General features: G+C 37.1%; 1 protein-coding gene across 1 annotated transcript; it reads left to right on the top strand.

Moving 5' to 3' along the window:
• Positions 1 to 768: 768 nt before the first annotated feature.
• Positions 769 to 24,256, top strand: tpcn3 (two pore segment channel 3; the record flags this gene model as incomplete). The annotated part of the gene is made up of 17 exons (XM_008403243.1): positions 769 to 915; positions 2,848 to 2,976; positions 7,810 to 7,926; positions 8,704 to 8,822; positions 10,615 to 10,716; positions 11,701 to 11,827; positions 13,125 to 13,332; positions 16,249 to 16,393; positions 16,476 to 16,661; positions 19,023 to 19,087; positions 19,632 to 19,719; positions 20,069 to 20,138; positions 21,777 to 21,993; positions 22,122 to 22,212; positions 22,868 to 22,981; positions 23,201 to 23,316; positions 23,751 to 24,256. Coding segments are annotated over 17 exons (2,172 nt in total), but the record flags the coding sequence as incomplete, so codon positions are not given.
• Positions 24,257 to 25,280: the final 1,024 nt, after the last annotated feature.

The following is a 25,280-nucleotide window of genomic DNA, read 5'->3' as shown; positions in this document are numbered from 1 at the left end:
AAGTTCTCAAACACTTGATCTTGGATAAAAGCATGTATGAAATAATGAAACCAGGCAGCCATCTTTATTGGAAAATGTTCACTTAGCTTTTTTGGTTTACAAAAYTGTGTTTCATCTCTTGTGGCTTTGTCCAGGCTTTTATACGTCACACAGAGTAGGAGAATCGATAGTATAAATATCAATAGAAAATATATTAGAATGTTCAATAATTTCACTGAATTCAGATTCAGAACAGCATTCTGGGAGATGTAGGCAGAGGAAAGGCTTTAGTTGCTCAACCTCAATTGGCATCTACTCACTCACCCTTTGTTTCCCTAGCAACAGCTCATTCTTTGGTTACCTAGCAACAACATAACTAGTAACTTGCACAGCAGCAGTTTCAGGTTTTGCCACTTTGTTTCATTCCTGCTTAAAAATAAAAGCAGGAATGCTTTCATTTTTATTTTTTTACTCATTTTGTGAAAGAACAAAATGAGTACAACAGATTGAGAAGAAACTGCGGATGAAATGGGAAAGGTTGCAACATCAGATTGCAGTATTTCAGATATTTAAAGCAAAAAACTAATCAATAATTATCAATATTGACAGATGATAATTGTGAATCACTTAAAAACTTTTTAAAAGTCTTACGACTTTTGGAGACTGTGGGATTTTGTATATATTTAGTATTTTGTTTGCATGATTCCTCCTGACTGCAGTCGCTGCAATAAGTGCACTGCACCAGGTTAACATTATAGTTCACATTTAGTGGTGCTTCCTCCATCACAGGTTTATAATGTCTTTGTTTTGTGTGCTTTCAGACTCTACCTCCTCTACAACCACTGGGCCTTAAAGGTTCTCCTGTATTTCTTCATCCTGGTCAATCTGTCGCTGGCGATCTTTGAGGAACCGGCTCTGGTTTCTCTGCCCACGTGGGTACGAAGGCAGATTCTGCTGGACACGCACAGAAAATGCTAACAGAGTATGATCTCCATGTCCTTTACATGCTCCTTTGTTTTTGACCCAATCGCTACTATAATGTTTGAAGTCTGGAGAAGCATGTAAAGGTGAAAATTGGAGATGGAAAACGTGTTTTTTATATTTAGAGTATCACAAGAAGACGTTAATCTTTGGTTGGGAAAATCAAAACTTTAGTTTGTATCCATGTCAGTTTAGCCTCAAACCCATTCAGGAAATTCAAAGAAGGTTTTTTGTTGTTTATTTTAAGCCTTTATATCCTTTTATTTCTGGGTCTAAACTGGACCCACAATTTTTAAACTAGTTTTTTCCAAAAGAAAAAACTGAAAATTTCTCTTTTTCCTTAATTCTAAGAAATCTCCAGTACAATTTGTGGTATATAAAAAAAAAAACAGTGATAATAAAACTCAACTGTTTTGTTCTCAAATATCCATAATAATATAAAAAAAGTGTATATAAAAGTGAAATATGGAATTTTAAATTGAAATAATTGAAACCCATTTTAAACAATGATTTGAATGATTTAAAACCATTTTGCTCAGTTTCTTTGCGCTAGATTGAGACATTGTGTCTCAGCGTTTATCTGAGGCGTTGAGCATTTGACGGATGCTGAGTAAAACATTGCGTTGCAGATGGTTCTCCTCACGTTGGGGGATTTCCTGGTTGAAGTTATGAACTAAAAAAAGAAACGCCCATAAAAGAAGTTCTGTGAAAAGCTTAATTAGCTCTAAAGTCCACACCTTATAAACACAGATCTGTCACATTTCCCTCAGGCATCAACAGGAAACAGTTTCTCAAAGTTTTTAAAACGACGAAGAAGATTAATTTCGTAAACACCTTTACTCCAATGGTTTTATTAGAAACTGGCAATCCTGTACTTTAACTGTAAAAGTAAATAAAAAAACTAAAATCTCGGCCTGTTAGGATACAGAGATTTATTAGTATTTACTGTTTTACCTCAGTCTAGTATTCAGAAAGACAGCAACTCATTCAGAAGCCTGTAACTAGTCAGCTGAGTGTTCAATTTATTCTCCAATTTTTATATACAACTTCTATCAAGCACCTTTTGCTGTCCAATTATTAATTGGTTAATCCAAAAAATAAAAAAACAGGTCAGCTGTACACTGTATTGATATGTTGAACAGAAATGGCTGAACTTTCACATGTTGAAGTATTTTTTTTTAGCTACATATGCATCCTTTGCTACAAATGATCAAGCCTACACTAAAGGAATGCTGCTGTTGCATTTTAGTCAATAAATGTTTTTTTTATCATTTAGAACAAATTTATTTATTTTAATTTTAATGTATTTCTAGTACCGTGTACAATTAGAAAAAAAAGGTTCAGGTGGTTTAATGAAGAATTTGCTGAGTTTTGTATCCAAATAATCAATTTCTAAATCGTTAGTTGCATCTCTATTTGATTTTATAGAAAAATTAAAACCTTTTTACTTTCACAAATATCCACTACTTTGTGGTATCATGCTCTCACATAAAACCCCAATAAATCATTTTCGTTATTTGTTTGCCTTTGAAAAGTTCTGCTGGATGCGTGTAATGTATTTATGTAACCTTCATTTAACCAGGCGTGTCTCACTGATATCTGGGCAAGACTGGCAGCAAAATGGCAACAACTACAAACCACAGATATCAAAATACAATATAGGTAATAAACTGTAAGGATTTTTTTTTGCCCCCCCCTTAATCGGTGCGAACCTTAGACACAGTTAATAAAATGAAATCATCTGGGCTCAAAACAACAACCACCTGGAAAATTTCTAACAATGTTTTTGCTAAGCTAACATTTTGAGTTTAACTTGCAAGGAAGGCAAGTTAAAAAAGTGTGAGACGTTGTTTTCACTGGGTTTCTGTTGTGCTGCGCTGCCTTCAGGCCACCATGCTGGTGGAGCTGCTCTGCCTGCTCGTCTTCACCATTCGGCTTGTTCACTACGCCAAGGTGATTCCCCGGGAAAAGTTCTGGAAGGACCCAAAGAACATCTGCATCATCGTCGTCCTCTTGGTAGGATTTCATCTGACTCTTTAAAACACTCTAGTAAATCTGCTTTAGTGCAGTGAATTAGAAGTCTGGATGTTGTATTTTGAAACTTCGGAGACGCTCCTCAGATGAAAGCTGTCAAAATGACACCATGTTCAAGAACCTGGAAACATTGCATCCTGGTGGTTATTTGTGGGCTTTGGACTCTCCCTTGTTTTTTGAGTGAAATAGTTGCAGTGTGCTGAGCAGAGTTCCTGTCTGAACTCGGAGGGCTTGAATGTGCTGAGAAGACGTTCTGGCTGATGTTGTGAAACAGACTTTAGCCAGAAATATTGTCAAGTCAGCGCCTTTGGAGCAGCAGAGGCTTCCTGGTGGCTCTGAGCCTCACTACTACCTAAAACAAAATGAAACACTCCTGCTGAACAACTTGGTTTACAGAAGCAATTCTTCGTTTTTGTGGAAGGACAGTTTAAAAATTCTTGCATAATGCAATGTGTTTATTTTGAAAGCATAATGTTCCAGTTGTGACCAAAGTTTTCAGCAGTGACACAGTTTAAACCTTCAGGTTTTGTGGTTACAGATAACATTGTCCTGTGCAGGGTGATCAGATGTTGGCAAAAAAAAAAAAAAAAAATTCTTTATTTCAGGATGTTTTTTATCCGACATTTAGAGCTGAAACAATTAATTGTAAATTATCAACTAATTTAGTATCAATTAATTGTTAACTGGAGCGTACAGACTCTGAAAAATGCCACGTGATGAATGAGATGCATACGCAGAACAATAATTAAACCAAAACTGGATAAAAAGTTTACATTTTATAGTTAAGAGGGAAAAAAACAACTTTGTAAATACGTTTTACCCAAGACTCCTCAAAGGGCAGTTTTAGCCTCACCTTGTTCAAATTTTGTAAAGAAAATATCCTATTAAGAATCTTTTGCTCTTTAATTATTAAACCGTTAATCCAAAAAGTAGTCAACAGATCTGTCCTACTCTGTATTGATAAGTTTTTCTGTATGTTAATGCTAGAAGTATTTTTTAGCTGTCATGTCATTTTATGTTCCCCTCCCCCCGCACTCCTCCGGAGTTTTATAGGCCCATGATTGACTTAAAATAGGATTTGAGCACGAATTGACTACATACTACATCTCCCATAATGCATTCCGATTGTTACCGGCCAACATTACGGCTTCTCGCCACTAGAGAGCAGCAGAGTCACCTCAAGCTGCTTATTGACTTTACCAGCGAATAAAACGTCGACAAGCTAGCATCAAAATGTCCAAGAAAAAAACATCGATTTACAAGTAAGACTGTGAATGAAGATGTGTGTGAGTTGGTGTCAGGGTGGCAGGTGGCGCTAGACTTTTTTTGTTATCGGTTATCTTGACCGACAACATAAAAAAAATCGGTCATGTACTATTTATATCCGTGAAATTACAATCATATTAACATCGGCTATTTAGGCGCATTTTATGCGGTTTAGCTAATATTCACCGTGACCCCAGATCCCATTGCAAATTAAGCAGATAAATGCATCTACATTTTTCTCCGTAGTGACAAAAACCATTGACTGAGGCCTCAATAACTTTTAATAAATTAAATGAAGCGACTTCCCTTAAATAACTAGCACTACACCCGCTGGGGTCTGAACTTTCTCCTGGTCCCCATCTGCATAAAAATCTGCGCTAATTCATCAGTCAGTTGGATCTGTCTGATCCAAACAGACCAACTGAACTCAGTGTTTTACCCTGCGCGGTCCGGTGTGCGCTTTTACCAGGATTTTTATTTTATTTATTTATTTATTTATTGCGTGTTTTCGCTTCTCCGAAACGGACAGATGTTGTGTCTGCAGCGCTCCTCCAGGACGCCGCTCTCCTGGGTAACGTGCACCCAGTAGGCTCCATTTGTTAAATCCGCTGGATGAGTTACTTCCAGCGGATTTTAATTCTTCGCAGCAGCGGAGCCGCGTCCTCAGTGGTTGAGCAGCGGACTGCGCATGTTGCAGTTAAGGGTGCGTTCACACTGCAGCCTAATGTGACCCAATTCCGATTTTTTGGCAATTCCGATTTTTTTGCCGGGGCCGTTCACACTGCCAGTAAATGCGACCTGTATGCGTTCTGTAGTGTGAACGGGCAAACAACTTGAAAGTGTCCCGCATGCACACTAGAGGGCGCAATAGCGTCAGCGTCCTCAGTGTTCTGCCAACCGCCATAAAAAGAAGAAGAGCTCAGTGTTTGCAGAAGTAAACATGGAGGCTAACGGTGGAGCTTAGCTTACATATTTGAAGTTGTTGTCCGGCCGGAGCAGCATATTAACAACTTAATCCTCATATAGTCCGTCATGGTTGTTGTTTTTCTTCCCACTTGCGGGTATCAGGACGCAGAATAGTGAGATTTGTTGAGAAACAGTGACGTTCAGTTCGGATGAATGCGACCTGGACGTTAGGTCGCATTTGAATCGGATACGTATCAGATATGGGTCGCATTCGAAAAAGAATCCGACCTGTGCTGTTCACACTGCCACGAAAATATCGGATACAGGTCGCATTACGTCAAAAAAAATCGGAATTGGGTCACTTTAGGCTGCAGCGTAAACGCACCCTTGCCTAAATCAATTTATTCTAGTTAATCCTTAATTAACTTCTGCGTTGTCATTTATTTCGTCAAGATAAACTGCCGGCTCCTCAAATGGATTAAAACAACGTTGCATTCTCTTTAGTTTTCTCTGGTCTGTAATGGAGACTTGAATTCAACGCGCCATTTCAACCAAAGGTTTTGAATGCGCTTCCTAACCAGACGCTCCAAAGCAGGGGTGTCAAACTCCAGTCGCTGTCCTGCAGTTTTTAGATGTGCCACAGGTACAAAACACCTGAATCAAATGGCTTAATTACCTCCTCAGTTCTCCAGAGCCTTGCTAATTACTTAATTATTCTATTCAGATGTGGTGCAGCAGAGGCACTTCTAAAAGTTGCAGGACACCGGCCCTCGAGGACTGGAGTTTGACACCCCTGCTCCAAAGAGTCCAGTCCATAACTCTTAAGCACGCCGTCAGCTCCCGGTCAGAAAGACGCATTTAGTTCAGATACCATGAGAGAGGATGATTATTATTATTATTTTTAATCAATTGATTTCAGTTGCCTCAGAGATTAAATCTTTGCGTTAAGTCTATAATGTCTGCCCATGTGAACCAGTCGGATCAGCTTTGCGTTCAAGGACAAGCAAACATCACCTACTTGTTTTATGTGAAATACATGTTGGTTGTGTAATAACAAAAAAAATTTATGAATGAAGTTGAGTGTTGACATCAAAACTTGTTTTTATTATTCGTTTGCTTTAAACAGTGATTTAAATACTGTAATTTTTTTAACTAATTTTAAATCCATGGAAACTCAAATGTAATTAAAACTTCAATACATAAAATCAGTTATTTAACAATATGAGGTGTTTAATTTATTTTTAACATTGTATTTTCATACATTTATGCTAGGGCTGCCCAAGTCTAGTTTTCCAGAGCTACCATCTGCAACTTTAGATGCGTTCCTTCTCTATCACACCTGGATCACTGACTCATTATAAGCCTCTACAGAACTGAGCTGCTGCTGATGAGGGAAGTCGACCTTTTGTCTGAGGTGTGTTTTAGCAGGGATGCATCTAAAAGTTGCAGTCTGGAGGACTGGACCTGGGAACTCCTGATTTGTACCGTCAATGTGGCCCGTTGAGGGTGGCCGATATGCTGAAGTGGCCCTCGGTGAAATTGAGTTTGACACCCCTGCGTTAGGCAATACAATGTTTAGTTTCTTATACAAAAAAATGAATTGAATTATTTATTTGCATATTTTAATGCATTCTAATATTGTACAAAAATTATTGAATGAAAAATCTGTAGGAGATAATTTTTACCCGATTAATGACCGTTGGTTTCAGCTCTATCAGTGAACTTTATTTCAGTTCAGTCGCATCATCAGCACATTATTCTAGATTTAATCAATCTATTCAGCCAACTGATGGTTGCAAAATAAAAGAAGAGTTGAACAGGAAATCATTTTCATTAAACTGAAAGGCTTAAAAAGTTGGACTCTAATGAGATTTTATTTATTCCATACGAGTGAAAACTTTCACATTGTTGCCATTTATTAGTAAGATGGTCAAACTTATTGCAGATTATTTTTATTCTGATTAAATATAAAAAAAATGATTCCTAAACTAATTTAGAAGTCTGCATGAAATCTACAGGGTGGCCCATGAAAAAGTTTTTTTTTTTTTTACTTTTTCGTACGCTTTTCAAAGTGTACGCTAATAACCCGAGAACTTTACAGCAGTTTAAAGACGATGTCATATACGCGATGCAACTCTGGGGCACCAATGCTCTGAATTGCATTACGAATATTATGTTAATTTGCTCCCTAAAACTGCAATGACGCACAAGGGGATCATTTCCACCACTTTCTGTAAAGAGTGAGTAAAGATTTTAGCATTTCAAGTTTGTTCTTTCTTTACGGAAGGCCGCCAGTAATACTATAGTAACGCAGGCTACTTTTTCATGGGCCACCATGTACAATATCTGTAGATCATTTAGTTCATTAGAATATTATTAAAAAGTCTATCAATTTTAGGAAATGTATTACTTGGTGAATCATGTCATATAGGTTAATCACACACAGACGGATGTTTGAAAGTGTTTTTCTGTTAAATGTGAAGATTTTCTGCACAGTTAATAGAAAAAATGACATTAAAAATTAGAATATGTCAAAACAAGAAAAAAAGCATTGTATGAAATTCAAATTTCTTGAATATGACTAAGTTTCTCTTGAAGTCATGTCTCTGTATAAATGCATGTGTTCCTCTGTGTGTCATCCAGCTCACGTTAATGGACATGATCATCTACGGAGGGCTGAAAGCTGCTAACCTTTACGGCGTTCGCTGGTCTCGAGTGCTACGCCCGCTCCTGTTGATCAACGTCACAGAAGGACGGCAGGTAAGAGCCTGAACGCAGCAATCAGCAGCCGCTGCTTTGGCCTCCGCTTCAGGAGAAAAACATTCAGCAACATGTTCAAATACATTTTTCAATCTCCCATTGACTCAGTGAGAAATCCCTCTATTTATAATTAAATTTTACTGGGTGATAAGTTGTCCGGGAAATTGTTGCGCTAATGTTGCATTGATTACTGCATTGGTCTCCTCGCAGGTCTGCCTAAAAATAATCAATCCTCCAGCTGCAGCTGATCCAGAACGCTGCTGCTGGAGTTCTGACTAAAAACAGGAAGTTAGAGCACATCACCCAGTTCCACAGTCGCTACACTGAGAGAAAAGACTTTAAAATACTGCTATTAGTTTATGAATCACTGAACGGCTTAACGTCACAATACATTAAAGATCTTTTGTTGTCATAGCAACCTTCCAGACCTCTCAGGTCTTGTGGTTCTGGTTCTGCTCTGCATCCCCAGAACCGGAACCAAACATGGAGAAGCCGTATTCGGCTTCTATGCACCACAGATCTGCAACAAACTTCCAGAAAACTGCAAAATGGCTGAAACACTGAGCTCCTTTAAATCCAGACTAAAATCTCAGCTGTTTAGAGTTGCTTTTGAAGCATAATCAATGAAACATTAATCAAAATTTTTATGTTTAATAATGTCACTTGACAATTGTTGACTGTGTTCTACAACTTGATGTAAAGCACTTTGAGCAGCCTGGTTGCTGAAATGTGCTGAACAAATGAACTTGATTGATCGATGTTTGTTTCTGCGTTCAGCTCCGCAGAGCGTTCAGGAGCATCCGGAACGCTCTTCCTGAGGTCTCCTCTGTCTTCGTCCTCTTCATATTCAGTGTCCTCATGTTCTCCCTCATGGCCCTCAAGCTGCTGAGCAAACGGTACAATGGCTCCGTCTTCATCTTTGGTTTTATGTGTTTCACACAGAGGTCAGCAAACCGTAGCTTAGAGATGCAAAGAGGGACTTTAGGTTTGATTTATCTCAAGGATTGTGTTTGTTGAACTAGAGGAAATCGAGTACAGAGCAGATCAGTGAGCTAATATGAAGCAGATGCTAACTTCGGCAGTTAACCTTTCGCAGTTTTGTAGACGTTTACAGAACATTTGTGTCAGGCTTCCTGACCAACAGTGTTTACTAGAGCAGTGTTTTTCAACCTTTTTTGAGTCAAGGTACATTGTTTTAATTGAAAAAATCACAAGGCACACCACCAACCAAAAATGTAAACAGATATTCTGTAGCCGCTTATATTACATATATAGTCATTCTTTTAAAATTGTCTTGAATAGGAATCAAATAAACACAAAAATTATTTTTTATCATATTTTACATTTCTTATTTCAAATTGCACTTAACATGTCCACTTCAAAAATACACCTGAACATTGCCACAACACTGTTGTGTGATGCATGAATGTAGTAACATGAATGTAGTAACATTCATGCATCACTAATTCTCTTGTTTTAATGTAAAATGCTCTGTACCTACTGCCATTTAGTGATAATAAAATTACATGATTACGCCGCTAGTCACTACTACCGCAGAGGCACTCAAAGATGGCATTATTTCCAGATAATTATTTTGTTTTCAAAAAATCACCATATTTTCCGGACTATGACTATATATAAACCGCACCTTCTAATTTTTTGAAATCCCCCCCCCTTGAAACTTACATCAGTCGCACCAGGCTACAGGCCGCTGGTATCTCTGCTGCTCTCGGTTTCCCATAAGGATCCAGCAGAGGGCTTCATCTTAATAACTGCTTGGATATATTAAGGACGCAGTTCTCCGTCTCCAAATCCGGTTTTGTTCACGCGAGTTTACGTGCAGTGGCTTTATTTCCCTCCTGTACTGCCAGATTGATACTTCTCAACTTAGAAGCTGCATCATAAGAGTTTGAAAACATTTCTCCGTCGTACCTGCTGCTAGCATGTGCTTGTTCTAAATGAAAATTAGCACGTTCTTCTTTGATTTCCAATTTTGATTTTCATTGATTCACTTCCTGCTAGAGAGCGGCCAGGTGGTTCAAGAAAAATTCACCGAAAAGCCACACCGGGATATAAGCCACATGGTTCAAAGCTTAGGAAAAAAGTAGCTGCTTATAGTCTGGAAAATACGGTACGTCAGGTACCGTAGGTGCCTGACGTACCGTATTTACATGATTTCTCACGGCACACTGTACCGTATTTTCTCACGGCACACTGTGCCGCAGAACAGAGGTTGGAAAAACTCTGTACTAGTGGACTCAACCACTTCCAACCTGACCCAAACACAAATAGAAGATAATGCCTGCATCTTCAAAATAAGAGCTCACACTTATTTCACCAGAAATGGTCAGGCAGATCTCAGGGGCAAAAACAAGCAGCTTTTTATGCGTTCTTGGTCTCTAACGAGGTTTTGTTTTGGTTTCCACGGTTAGACTGACTTTACTTTGATGCGAAAAATTACAAGAAGTCTTCACACCACTACAATATTGGTTTCTTTCAGATAAAAAAAAAATTACATCTGATCCAAAACAGATCTTGATTAAGTGAGAGATTTCTACATGTGTTTTTACTGTTTTGGAACAATTTGTGATCTGATGTGAAATAATTTTACTTGGTGATATTTAGGAGAGCGTTTCCTTAAACTCAATGTTTTTTTGTTTTTGTTTGTTTTGTTTTTTTTGTCTGCAGAGACCTGAAGACCATAGAAGGAGCTTCGTATTTCACCAACTACCTGGAGATTGTCTTTGACCTGTATGTCCTCGTCACCACAGCCAACAGTCCTGACATCATGTAAGAGAACCGTTCACATCTATAAAACATCCTGCCTGTTTTCTTCAACTTTAATTTACTCCAAAAACATTTGAAGTTCAGTTATTACAACTTTTACAGATCAAGTCTATTGTTTTCAAATAGTTCTAATATAACACAAGTTGTGAGTCTGAATATCTACAAGGTTTTCTGTTTTACTTGTGTTGTCAAAACTATTTTACTACTTTTTTAGGAGACAAAACTATTAGTTATTAAACTCTGTAGGAAGAAAATATATTAATGTACTAAAAAATAAAAAGCAAACTAATCCATCTTCTGTCCTTGTTCTGAAAAATTGAGCTGAAGTAAAAGTATCACTGATTCAACCTATTTTTACTGAAATGAAAGTAAAAAAAAAACAGCTATACAAAAATTACTCATTTGATAAAAAGTGCTGAGTAACTGATCAAATTATCAAACATTTAATATTTAAAAATTACATCAGATGGACCAAAATATAAAGTTATGAGGAGATTTTGGTATTTTATAGGCAAAAATTACAATAATTCAAATAAGTGACAAAAAATAACAAAATCTGGCAAAAGATAATTTTTACAAATCAGTTTCTTTAAATAAAAAAAAAACTCATGAAAACGTCAACAAACTCTGCAGGTGTGTGTTAGTGTCTAGTGAATGTTTGGTTAAAACATGTTTGTTCTTCATTCAGTGGGTAGAAAATCCAGAATTTGTTTTCGGTTAGAGAATAAATAAAATGACTCAAGTAAAAAGTGCAGTGTAGTAAAAATACTCTTAAGTATGTTTTTTAAGTAACGTAACTAGTTACTACCCAACTATGGCAAAAAGTTCTACTATAATTTATGGAACTGTGACACAAAAACCACATGAACTGTTTCTGCCTTCTGAGATGCACAGAAGGAAGAAACTGAACTGTGACTTTGCATTTTTGACTGTTTCTTGTAAACATGTAATTTTCTGCAATAAATACCGTCTGTTTCTCGTTTGCAGGATGCCAGCATACAACGCCAACTCTATGTTCGCCCTGTTCTTCATCTTGTACATCCTCGTCAACACGTACATCTTCATGTCCGTCTTCCTGGCTGTTGTGTTCAACAACTACAAAAAACACCTGAAGGTACAGACTGACATAGAAATGTTTGTTTTTTTACAACACAAATAAATTTTTTCTAGAACTAGTACTGTCACAGTTGTATAAATTCTTGTCTTGTTAGCTTTATTATCCCTTTGTAATGTTTGAATTGTAAACTAATGACAAAAACCAACAAAAAATTAAATATTCTGTGGTTCATTTAAGCATAGGACCACTGTTAAAGAAAGCAGCAGTTTTTCGCATTGGAAAAATTGAGATCAAACATAGAAAATAAAAATATTTTACATGTATGAAGCAACATTTATCCTGTATATGTTGCAGGATATATACAGGATAAATGTCACTTTCTGAAAGAAAACGGATCTTATTGACCCTTTCCACTTGACGACACACTATTCGAAACTCCGCCATGACGGACGTCAAAACAACCAATATGCTCCTGTAATGTCTGTCAAAAACGCACCTCTGGTAGCCTGATATCGCTTCTATTTAGTTGATTTCAAGGTAAAAACGGTCACAGGGTGCTGCGTGGTTGGCATGGATAAAAACCAAACTTGTAATTTTATTGTATGAGGAAAGAGGCAGCAGGGATGGATAGCGGCCGTCAATCGTAATGACTGTCAGCCCTCGGTGTAACCGCAAATTTGCAGTTAACACTTTTTACAAAGTAAGAAGATTAACGTTCATATACTTTAAGTACGTGTGATTAGAAAGATATCAAATATTGCATTATGAAGAACGTACTAGTCTAACCGTTGGTAACCATGGAAACATTACAACACTGTCATGTAGCCTATCATGTATGGAAAAAAATTTGGTTAAGCGTCTTCTGTACGTTTTTAATGCTGCTCCGGAGTAAAGGGAGATGCTGTTTATGACATAATCATATATATCACGTGGTTTGAATTCAGGCAAAGTCGATCATTTGACCAACACGTCAGAAGGGAGGAGGTACGGGTTTTTCTAAGCTAGCAATTATGAGCCCCAACCAGGTGTGTTGCGTTCAGACAAATTAGCTCGACTCGAACAAGACGAAGCAATGAATAAACTGACAATTTGGGAAAACGACTTCAGTCACTCAGCTCAATACTCCCGATCTTCATTTCTGACGTCCTTAATGGCGCTAAGAATGATTCAGTGACGAAGTTGCAAAGGGTCAGAAGAGGCAGATGTAAAACTTTAAAGAGGTGTTACAATCTAAATGCATGAATGTACTTTAATACCTTATTGAAGTGCCTTCTACTTAAACAGAATCTGTTAGCCTAGAATTAAAGTCCAAGCTGCGTTTTCCCCACTCTTCTGTTTTGTTTCCTTAAAACAGGAGGAGATACGGCAGCTGGTGAGGGCCAAACGGCACAAAATGGCGCGAGCGTTCGGCGTCCTGCAGGAGCAGAGGGAAGAAGGCGGCCCGCCTGTGGTGAGCCATGAAAACTGGAGCAAGCTGGTCCAACAGGCACGACCCGACATCAGCAACGCCCACAGAGAGCTGCTGTGGAGAGTCTGCGACGACGGCAACCAAGACTTCATAGGTGGGTCAGGAACCGGGCCGAACTGCACGTTCTTCAACACCGAAACATGAAACTTTTACAGAAATAAACACAATGTTACACAGATAAGACCTTCAGTGCTTGGGCCCAACCAATATACATTATATTTAACTGAAATAAACGTATTAAAAAAAAAGACTGCCAGTTATGATCAGAGTAACTAGTTACAGTTACTTGAGAAATCTTTTGGAAAAAAATGTACCTTTAGGAGTATTTTTACTTTTAGTTGAATAATTTTATAATGAAGTATTGCTACTTTTACTTGAGTAAAATTTCTGGGTACTCTACCCACTGAGTAACTTGAAGTCAAGTTAAAGTTTGTTTATAAAGCATATTTAAAACAACTTTAGTTGACTAAAGTGTTTCACAATCATTACATCACAATGGTCGTATAAATAATAAATAAAGCCATGAAAGTTTGACTATAAACAAATAAAGTGGGAAGTAAAATACCAAAGAAATAATAATATGATTAGAAACCAAGACATGTTTGATTCCAGTTGCAGCAATTTCTCAAAAAACTTGAATGAATCATGTTATAATTTTTTCCTTTTTTTATTTTAACGGGTGTTGAAGGTCAGGGAAAATAGATGCGTTTTCAGTCTGGACTTCAACTGACCTCACTTATTTTGCAATTATGTTATTCATATAAATTATTTTAATTTTGCTCTTTAAGGTACCAACATTTCTACATAATTGCATGTTTTGGTTTGTTGTAATTTCTAAATATTAAATGATGTTTTGATCATTTACTCGAGTAGACTTTTTACCAAATACTTTTTCATTCAGGTAATTTCTTGGATGACTACTTTTCACTCGAGTAAAAATGTATTAAAGTAGTGCTACTCTAGGTTGAATAAATGTTTTGACTCTGTCCTCCTCTGGTCATGATGCAGCTCTGTCTCCTCACAGCCAAGATTTGCTCACTCATTTTCTTCACACCGTTCCTCCACATACAGGAAGTCAAACTGCTTGATCATCAGGTTCTGCTTAGATCAGTTCGTCCAAACAGACGAGCAGTTTCAGACGGACATATTTGTTTTATTTTGCTACAATAAACTAGTGTAGTTTAGTGTTTCACCGTCTTTATTACTTTTACAAGTCAACCACACTAATTAAACATAAAATAAAATTGCAGAACACCAGTTTAGGAAAAATGTCAGACCTTTTAATATCTTGGGTTAGATTCAAACTTTTATCAAAAGTTGTTTATTTTTTCTTCTACTGTCTAATGAAAGTCATTGCACTACTTCATTTTTTAATTGGCTTACTGCAGGTTACATAACATGCAATTATTGACTGTCTTGACCAAAATCTTTTGTTGTTTTGAATTTTTTGATAAAACATCTGGCTCTGCGGTTGAAGCGGTTGTTTGTGGTCGCTCAGAGTGAGAAATGCACAAACTGCCAGCTCATCGTCTGTCGCAATCGGAGAGAACCCGCGATAAAGACCTTTACTGTGAGAAACCAGGCAGAGTTACTGCAGCAGACATCCGATTCCTGTCTTTAAAGATCACATGCTGTGCTTCCTTGAACAGGATATTCTATATTTCTATGGAATATGCAAAATGTGTTAATTAAATTTGTGTTCAGAATTGTTCTTGGATAATGAAATTTTAATCCTGTCAGTTCTTCCTTATTTGAGCTCCTTTCAGAATGAGCTGTTTTATGGGGGCAACTTTTACATTCTCACATGAAAGTGGTTGCAAACAGATGTACAACGATACAACTGTACATCTTTGAAAAGCAGAAGTAGGGCCTTCTGCACAACCAACAAGTGGTTTCTGGATGGTAAGTCAACAACAAAACAGTTCCAGCAGCCATTGGACAGCACAAACAGAGGTAAAACCGGCTTACCTGCTTGGGTTGCTAGGTAACAAGCTGAGCTTGATGGGGTTGCTAGGTAACAGCCTGGGTTCAGCTGGGTTTGCTAGGTGAAGACCTGGTGATTTGTGACGTTACATTTGAGACATTTTTTTTAAAATGGCTCATTTTCCAAATCCCAAATGTTTTTGGGGTTTGTAAAGAAAACAAACAGCTTTTTCTTTTTTTCTTTTTTTCTTAAACACTTGGGTTGTTTTTAGAAGCACTAAAAACAACCCAAGTGTGTTTTAGAAGCACTCCATTTGGAAATGCAAAGACATCCAAAATGTACATTTTGCATAATGGACTCCCTTCAAACTTTTTTTTAATTCTGCACCTTTTTCCTCATCTTTATCTTCCTTTCCTTCTGTGTTGATCTTATAATAAACACACATGAATAAATGCACTGACCCCCTGTAACTTGCTGCCCAGTCCTTGTTGGACTGATGTTTCGGTTAAACCTGTCTAAGGTGATTTTTGCTGCAGCAGCAACTGGCACAGGTTGTATTTGTGTGACCATGTGACGTGATAATGATGCGGAGGGATTGTTGGGTGCTTAACCAAAGCAGAGAAGCAAAGTCAGCAGTGTGGTTGTTTAATCACGATGTTGAAAGAATAGGGAGATGTATACAATATTGGTTAATATTGTTATCATAGCAATATTATCGATGGATACTGATATCTCAAATTATTGGTTCATCCATATTCTCTAACCTGTCCACATTTATCTTGATTTTCTGCACAAGTTGAATAGTTTTTAACTGCATTTGTTTTAAAATTACATGGTTGTCATACACTGTATATGACACCAATCTTGTTGATGCCAACATTGCATGACTGGTTTTGTTAATAAGAAATCTGATGCAAAGATGAATGCGTGTTGGTCCCCGAAATGTGAGAATATTGCCTAAATATCCAGATAGATTCTTCTTGTTGACAGAAGTTATGCAGATATTGCAGATGGAATTTGCTTTTGTACTAATTAAACCTGAAATTGTTTTATTCTCTTCCTTTTTTCCGGGTTGTTGATGGTTAGGTAAGGTGGCTTTTGTCCAGCTGGCCGATCTTCTGAACATCGAAGTGATTACGCTGAAGTCGAGACCGCACCCACTTCAGAGTCTGATCCCCAGTTTCTACGAGTCGAAACCGAGCCGCTTGCTCTGCAGAGTGGTCCAACACCGGTGAGCTCTCTGTACGGCCGCTTATCGCACAAGAAAAACAGAAACAAGCAGAATATTGACTGCATTATTCCTTTAACTTCAGGGGCTTTGTTATCACCTTTGACCTGATCATCCTGGTGAATGCCGTGTTTATCGGCCTGGATGAGGAGAATCCGCTGATCTCCAACTCGGAGTGGGCTTTTCTGGCGCTCTACGTTCTGGAGATCCTGTTGAAACTCTACGTGTTTGAGCCCAGAGCCTTCTTCTCCAAACATAGCTTCTGGAACTGGTGAGAACGAGTTTGCAATGAAAACCACCAACACTTGGAAGTTTTGTTCTTTATTCTCTCCTGCTGCTGTTTTTGTTGTTTGTTTACAGCACAAACAATAAAAAGATATTCTTGTTGACCTCTGCTGACTTTCTATGCAGTTAAAGGTAAAAAAGTGAGAAAATAGTCATACATTTAAACAAATCACATTAAAATGCTAATGATCTGAATGAAGATTAAAAATCTATTATTCCTACTGCTGCTTAAAATATTTTGGTGATTAATGTCATGTATTTATTTAGTTTTTAAAAAGAGGAAGCCTGCAAAGGCTAACAACTTGGATAAGCGGTGCATTTTTAGTTTCCACATCACTGTTCACGTTTTGTGTTTTTTACCTAAAATGTTTCCTCAAACATTTATTTATTTATTTTTTTTAGCAAAGTGAATAAAGAATGCCACAGCTTTCTTTCAGCAACAGGTGGGGGAGGAGCAGCAATTCCTTATGCCCAGAGACACTTTCTCTCTTTTGAAGCACCACTTTAAAAGATAACTATTTAATGGTTTAAATGGTAAAAAATATGCACTTATGAAACCATAACTGTGACTAACTCATGCCTACTTATAAGAAAAAAGGTTCTGCTTTTTACTTATATTTATTTTATTCAACAAACTTGTCTGTTTTTTGCTGGTTCAGTAACTAATCCCACATATTTCATTTTAGAAAAATCGCTTATAATTCATTGATTTTTTTACCCCATTGAGGTGAAATATGAAGCTATGTGATTGCTTTCAGTTGTTAGGTTTTTATCCGTTTGGTGTAAAATCCAATGAGCTAAATATCACAAAGTGAAATTTCATTAACAGACGGGTCGGTGTTTGGGTGGAGAAGAACCCAGAACAATGTCTGGTTGCTATAAGTTTGTTTTATCGAAGCAGCAGCAAAACTATTTATCCTTTCGTTTGATTTTTTTAAAATGTCATAATCAATTAGCCGTGTTGCATCCATTTCACACAGCTTATCCACATCCCAGATTATAAGCACCAGGTATGTGTCACATCTCCGCTCTCATCATCGGATGCTTTTTGCATCGCGTATCCAGAAGCGCTTGCAGCAGCTCTTTGATGCTTTAAGCAGACGTTTTATTCATTTCGGAGCAAAGCAGCTTCGGAGTCATGAGGCTCAGTTTGTGGCCAGAAAGTCTGAAAGTAAAAACTTCAAAGTTGCTTCATGAAACAAACAAAGGGGATTATTACCAGGTTTTTTTTTTTTTTTACTTTCAGACTTCTCTCTGTGTATATTTGTAAAAGTGAATGCAAACAGCCTGCTATATTACTACAGTGCCGAAGCATTTTGGTTGTTTTTCTGGTTTGTTGGTTTTTAGTTTCGAGAATGCCCTCTTTTTCAGAGAAGATCTTTGAGTGTCTTTCGCTAGACCCAGCTGGATGTAAGAAACCAAACTGAACAATGTTCACATAACAATAATAATCTAATTTTATTATTTATACATGAGATTGGATAGTTTGAGTATTCATCTCCAAAATTTATATAAATTCTTTACAACGAAGTGAACTAAACCAGTACACACCAGTTTGAGGAAATTTATATAAAATGGTGTCTTTTTACTTTGTAAGTAGGTATGAAATGTTGTTTTTTTTCACTAGATGAGCATTGCCTCATTCTGCTAAGATTTAATGTTTATACTTTTGCAAGTAAATCACAGTTTTTGTTTAAGAGGATATAAATAACCCAGTCTGTCGTTTGGGACTGCAATGTTTTTATTTTTAATATTTTACTTATTTCTACTTAGAAACACTTTAGAGAACCCAAAGTTGCTTTTACATAATTTATTAAACCTTACTTAACACAGCAAGCATTTTTAAAGAGTTAAGTGGGGAATAAAATCTTTTTGTGGTTTTACTTTTTTTTTTCTTTTCTTTTTGGGCCCTCGTGAGAACGACTTTAGACGCCACTGCTTTACACCTTTCTTTGCTGCAGCTGCTCCAAGTATTTTCTTTTAGTTTTATCTCATCTTATTTAGTTGTCTGCAGCCCTGCTGAGCAGAAATGCAGTTGCCTCCCACCACAGATGTTTGCAATGGGGAGTTTAGATGCTTTGAATGGATTATAAGAAGTGGATGGAGAACACAGTTTCAATCGAGAGAAAAAAACAATTCACCCATTTGTGTAAAAGTTGGACAAAAAACTTTTTTTTTTTTTTTTCCCCCACATTGTAGAGTCCCTGCTGGGGGGAAATGATTATAAAATAAGTTACTTGCATGTTTTAGTGATGTTCTCTGTCCAGTTCTCTTGATACATTCTCATTGAGTTTCTGTAGCTCCGCATATCAGTATCTGCCAACTGAAAACGGTTTTTTGTCTCCAGGTTTGACACCATCGTCGTCATTGCTGCTCTTATTGCCACAATCGTCAACTCCGCCTTAAAGTCATGTAAGAGCTGCTTTTTCTTCTAATATATTAAACTGAGATTATCTTTAATGTGGTGCTTGAAACAAGAAAAACTTAAGTTACAAAAACTAATTGTAACTAACTTGTTGGGTTTTTATTTAACTGTGAACTCTTGGTTGTTAAAAAACAATCTGATAAATCATGGACATTATGACAAATTTTTATTTCTTCAAATTTTTATTTTTTTAAATAAATGCATAATTCAGTCTCCTTTTAGCTGATTTGCGTACTAAAAACACTTAAGTTCCTACAGTGGATCTTAAAAGTCCTTTCTGACACTCTTAGGTTCTTATAATTAAAAAAAGACAATAAAAATCTGCTATTCCAACTCATTTGCTGTTGCTGCTCCTCTTTCTATCGCTGCCTGATGCGATATAAAGTTTTTCACTCTTTGTAAAAACAACAATTTACCTTTTAACAAATGATAAGCTATGATGGCACAACACAGGATATATATCACACTAAAGAGGAAATGTATTATTTATGGCTCATAAATGTAAGTACAACATGTTCTGTCCTGATGCAGCGGGCGGATATACCAGCCGGCAGGTTCTGGACATTGTCTTCATCCTGCGAGTCTTCAGATTGATCCGGGTGGTGGACAGCATCAAGAGGTTTTAAATGACTTACATTCTCACTCATAAATCTTCATCTGGTTGTGGATCATTTATTTATACGTACCAATCAGCCAGTGATCAAGCCCACCGTGTTCAATAAAAGTCAGATGAACGTACTATCCCTTTTCTGTTGGAGTCTCTTCCACACTTCCTCATGGTGGAAACTCAATCTGACTGTAAAATCAGAATAAACCTCAGAGTAGTTTATAGTTTGATGTCTACAACATCCTTTGCTGTTTTTCCCCAACAACTGATCGCCTCGCTTTGTGTTGTCAATTTAGCATCTGAGTTGATGTCTGTGCCCATTCATGCAGCTAAGCTAACAAAGAAATGTACATGTTTTTAGGTTTCGTGCGATCATCAACACACTGATTAGAATTGGTCCCGCGATTCTAACATTTGGACAGCTCATTCTCGTAAGTAGCAGTTAAATTCACTTTCATTCCTCCTACAGCCTGTAAATGTCTGGATAAAAATCTGGAAAAAGCTCCAACTTCAAATTATCTGCAGCCCTTCTACAAGTCATTTTCTCAACATCATGCTATTTTCAAATAGCTACATCTCTGTAGTGGGAACCTAAAGTTAAAGGTCTAAATTGTGTCCAGGATGCGGGGGGGTCTGCAGAGTTCTATTTTCAAAACCAGCCACCAGACACTGACGCTGTTTCTCCAATGAACATTACATCCTAAGTAGTCAGCTGCTTTGTGAAACAAAATAAGCATTTTCCCACTGTCACAAAAATTCCTTTTTCTTTTTTATAAAAGAAATGACTCCAAAGATGTGCATGTGCTGGACCTTATTTTATTTCTCCTAAATGTATGCATTTATACTTTCTTTGTACGCTACGGAAACTTGAAAATCAAAGTCAGATTCCTTATTTATGCACACAATGTTGGTAAGTAAAGTTAATTTTGATTCTGATATTTTAAAAAAAAACGTCAAATTGTATTTATTTTTCTTTTAAACATAGCTTAATACGTTTGCTTCTGTTTAGCAGTAAACAAAAATTACTCCATGGGATGGAAGAAAACCATTGGTTCTGTAAATGTGACGTCACAAGAACCCCGCCCACTCCGCCATGACGGACGTCAAAACAGCCAATGTGCTCCTTAATCTCATCTGTAACCCAATTTCGCTTTTATTTAGTTGATTTCACTTTAAAAATAGTTACAGGATGCTGCGCGGTCGGCTGCATTAAACAGACGAGGATAGAAACCAAACTTGTCCTTTTATTTTCTGACTTTTAATGAGGAAAGATGCAGCGGCGACGGATAGCAGTCGTTAATCATAACGACTGGCAGCTGTTAATAATAATGACTGTCAGGCTTCGGTGTAATCACGGATTTGCAGCAAACATTTTTTACAAAGTAAAACGACTAACGTTGATGTAATTTATAAGCAAGTATGATTAGAAAGATATCAAATATTGCTTTATGGAGAAGGTGCGTTTGACCGTTGGTAACCATGGAGACTGCTGCACCGTCATATAGCCTAGCATGTATGGGGGGGGGGAAATTAGCATCTCGTCTTTTGTACGTTTTTAATGCTGCTCTGGTGTTGGGAGAAACCTCGTTTATGACATAGTGATGCAAATCATGTGGTGTGAATTCAGATAGTCGGTGATTTGATCAACACATCAGGAGGGAGGAGGTATGGGTCGGTTTATAAGCTAGCTATTTTGTAAATATCGCCGTCTATGAGCCCCAACCAGGTGTGTTACATTCACAGACAGATTAGCTCGACTGAAACTAGAAGAAGCCATGAATAAACTGGCAAAAACAAATTTAGAAAACTATTTCAGTCGCTGTGTTAAAAACTCTCGTCCCTCACTTCCGACGTCCATCATGGCGCCTCGAATGACTGATGTAGTTGCAAAAGGTCAATACCATAAAGACTCTTTGTTCTCCAAAGTTAAAACGGTGTATAATTAGGCCACTCCTGATCTAATTATTTGAAACTAATGTGTTATATGTGTTATTTTTAAAGACATTTTAGGTTAAATTGAATGTTTGAACATGAGGCTCTAAGCTGTTTTTGTTTCGTTTTTTCCTCAGGTAGTGTATTATGTCTTTGCCATGGTGGGGATGGAGTTGTTCAAAAACAAAGTGAAGTTCTATGAAGACATCAACAACCCGGAGAAGGCATACTGCGGAAACCCGTTACTGAAAGGCAGCACGTTTGCACAACTCAGCTACTGCAAAAATAATTTCAATAATGTGGTTTCCTCCTTCATCCTGCTGTTGGAGCTCACTGTTGTCAACCAATGGCACGATATCCTTTACACAGTCAATCACTGCTGCCTGCAGAGTTTTCCCTCACTTTTTACAAGAAATTATTTCAATTATCTGGAATTTAGATTTCATATTTAAATCCATTTTCATTCCTTAATTCGATCCCACTGCTCGGCTCTGGATTTGCCACAGTCACTCATAAATCGGCCCTGATCTTCTTTGTCCTCTTCCACGTCATGGTTGTGATCATCATCATCAAGTATGACCAGATGTTACCAATCCTACTCTTTCACATCGTCTCCAGAAACAAAAACACATAATTTTCGTGTCTGAACAGTTACTAAAATTAATGTTGGCCAATGTAGGCAGCAACATGTGGTGTTGTTACCAAAGAATAACGTTAAGTGTTGATTACTGAGAGACGATGTAAAAATTTAAGTGTCCCACAACCTCAACTATTAGTTAAATTTACTTACTAATTTTTAGAATGCAATTCAGAATTATATTATCAACATTCTAGCAATTTGAGGAGTGCTGTCATGAAACTAAGAAAACTTTTGATTGCAAATTGGTGGTTTTACAACAAATTTTATTCGAGGTTTATTAAATTTGATGCTTCAGTAGTCGATAAAAGTAAGAATTAGTGTTGACTTTTGAATTCTCCCAATATTTGTTTTGTTTATGATATTTGCAAACACCTGAACAGTTTTGAATTATTCCAGTAACTCAAATGGGTCGAATAATTCCGTAATGTAGATGATTCAAATAAAATTTAACTGGATTTGGATCGAATTGCTTTGTGGATTTCTGTTAGAGGAGATATAGAGATGAACAATGCCATATTTACACAAAGTAAAACGGTTTCTGTTTTGTCTCCTGAGTACTTTGTGTGACAAATCTCTCCTGTTTTTCAGTATCTTTGTGGCGTTTGTTCTCGAGGCGTTCTTTGTGGAGTACTCTGTGGGTAAAGGTGATCTGCAAACATCTCTAGAGAGGAAGATTGAGGAACTGGAGCTCGCCGTGGCACAGTAATGTCACCTTGGTCTTAGTATGCTAGCATGATTTGTACAGGACACTGAAGCCATGAAGGAGGCTTTTGGTTTTATCTGTATCACTGGATTATGGGATTGTGATTTATTGTGCACACTCTTTGCAGATTACTTTTGTTGAGGATAAGGGTGGGAGGGCTGTATGCAACTGATTTGTTTCTGCTGAGTTGTGCTTTCATATCTTTACCATTTCAACAGGGAGAAACTGGAGGACAATTTGGTCAATGCCATGGAAACCATTGACAACGACTTAGGATCTGGGCAGTCACCCACAGCAAACCTGCCTTCGCTACTGTTTAAAGTTGCTTCCAAAAGTAAGTTTACAAAGCAGTATTACTTTTCAATGAGTTTTGATCCTTTTTACTTTTGAAAGTTTGGTGTTCTTCAGCTTTGCAGCATCTGGTTCAACCATGGTTTGTTGGGAAAAGCGTTAAACGCCTTGATATTTTTGGGAGTTTCTCAAAGAGCAGGAGATTTTAGAGACAGAGACCCAATTTCAAAGGCGTTGAATTTATTAAGACATATTATTTATATATGTAGCATTTTCATAACAACTGAAGCTAATAATTTTATAGCACATAAATAATGGTACTCTCTTAACAGTACCTAGATTACAGTGTCATCCTATCCGCTAATCTACTATGTACCCATATTTATGTGACTGAAAAGCTTTGAGTAGACAGAAGGATGGTTTTGTTGAGTGTCTTTCTGTTCTTGTTGACCAGCGAATTGTTTTATCATCTTGCAGGATACCGGACAGTGGACGCGTTGTTGCAGCGGATGTTCGAGGCGGACCTCGACCCAGAAGATTTCGCTGAGAACGACATTCCTGAAGACCAGGCTGGGAACTTTGAAAATCCAACATTTGGAGTAGCATAGACAACTCGGCACAGTTTTATAGCATATGGATAAAAAAGAGAAATTGTATCATTAGATATAGTTTTACATGTTGAAATGTGATGCTTAACCAGTGCAATGCATCAGCTGTTTGATTGTGTCATGACCCGAGGTTTATTTTTATACTTGCGTACAAAAGCAAAAAGTGTAGAATCAAAACAAATTTGTATTTTCACATAAAAGCATGTTTACATTGATGTCTTGTGTTGAAATATTTGAGGGGAAAAAACAAAACATTGTAACGTTTTCAGATGAAACAAGCAAACTTCTTCCATTTTTATTTGCACTGAAAAAGCAAATGGCACGTTGTATTTATTTTCTGTTCATCTCAATAAATGGCATTATCATCAAACTCACTACATTTGAAGAGTTTCTAATTATTTTTAATCGGTTGAGAAGCTATAACACGGCCTATTGTTTGGTGTTGGTGAAAATACGAACACATCATTAATAAGGATTTATACATTACTGTTTCACTAATACATGTGTGTATGTACAATTCTTTTCTTGTTCATTCTATGCAAAAGAAGATGTTAGGTTTAGAAAAATGTGGTTTTTGGGAGGACAGATTTATTACAACTGCAACAGCAGCCTCTAGCGGACATGAGAACAAACTGCAGCTYTCACTGATTTTTCTMCATACATGCTTTTGCAARATCACATCTTGAAATTRTGATCTCTAAAAGTATAGATATATCCACGTTTGTAAAACCWKTTAGAAATGGTATAACTTGTGATGAATTWCTTTTTCACAAATATTGGAAAGTGCACCATTMCTGGAAATACTGCAATACCAGGATGATGCGTGGAGTGGACAGAGCAAGCMCTTATTCCATCTCCCTGTTTCAAAAATCAATTTAATATACAGTCCYCAAGTGGAGACATATCAGATATTAAACTGATAAGAASAGAAACTACACACTGATCTTAGCCAAAAGGCCGAGAAGCGATGCCACATAACTGGCGAGGAAAGCAAGTCATTCTGACTGGCCTCACTTTCACTCACGGTTCCAAAACTTTCTTATTTTATAGACCTTTCTTCCAATAGTCACTCTGTAAAACGTGAATTACCACCATTTTATGTTGTTCCGAAGCAATAAATGATCGTAAATAAATCACATCAAGCTAAAACTGAGCAACAATAGTCAAATCAATTTGCTTATTTCTAGTAATGTGGTTTGCTTTAGCCCAATAGGCAGTTGAGAAGCTATAACATGGCCCGTTCTTTGGTGTTTGTAAAATACAAACACATCATTAATAAAGATTTATACATTACTGTTTCACTGATACATGTGTGTATGTAGAATTCATTTCTTGTTCATTCTATGCAAAAGAAGATGTTAGGTTTAGAAAAATGTGGTTTTTGGGAGGACAGATTTAT

The sequence above is a fragment of the Poecilia reticulata genome, unplaced genomic scaffold (genome assembly GCF_000633615.1).
Source record: "Poecilia reticulata strain Guanapo unplaced genomic scaffold, Guppy_female_1.0+MT scaffold_344, whole genome shotgun sequence".
NCBI lineage: Eukaryota > Metazoa > Chordata > Actinopteri > Cyprinodontiformes > Poeciliidae > Poecilia > Poecilia reticulata.
This window is presented reverse-complemented; position numbering and strand designations above follow the sequence as displayed.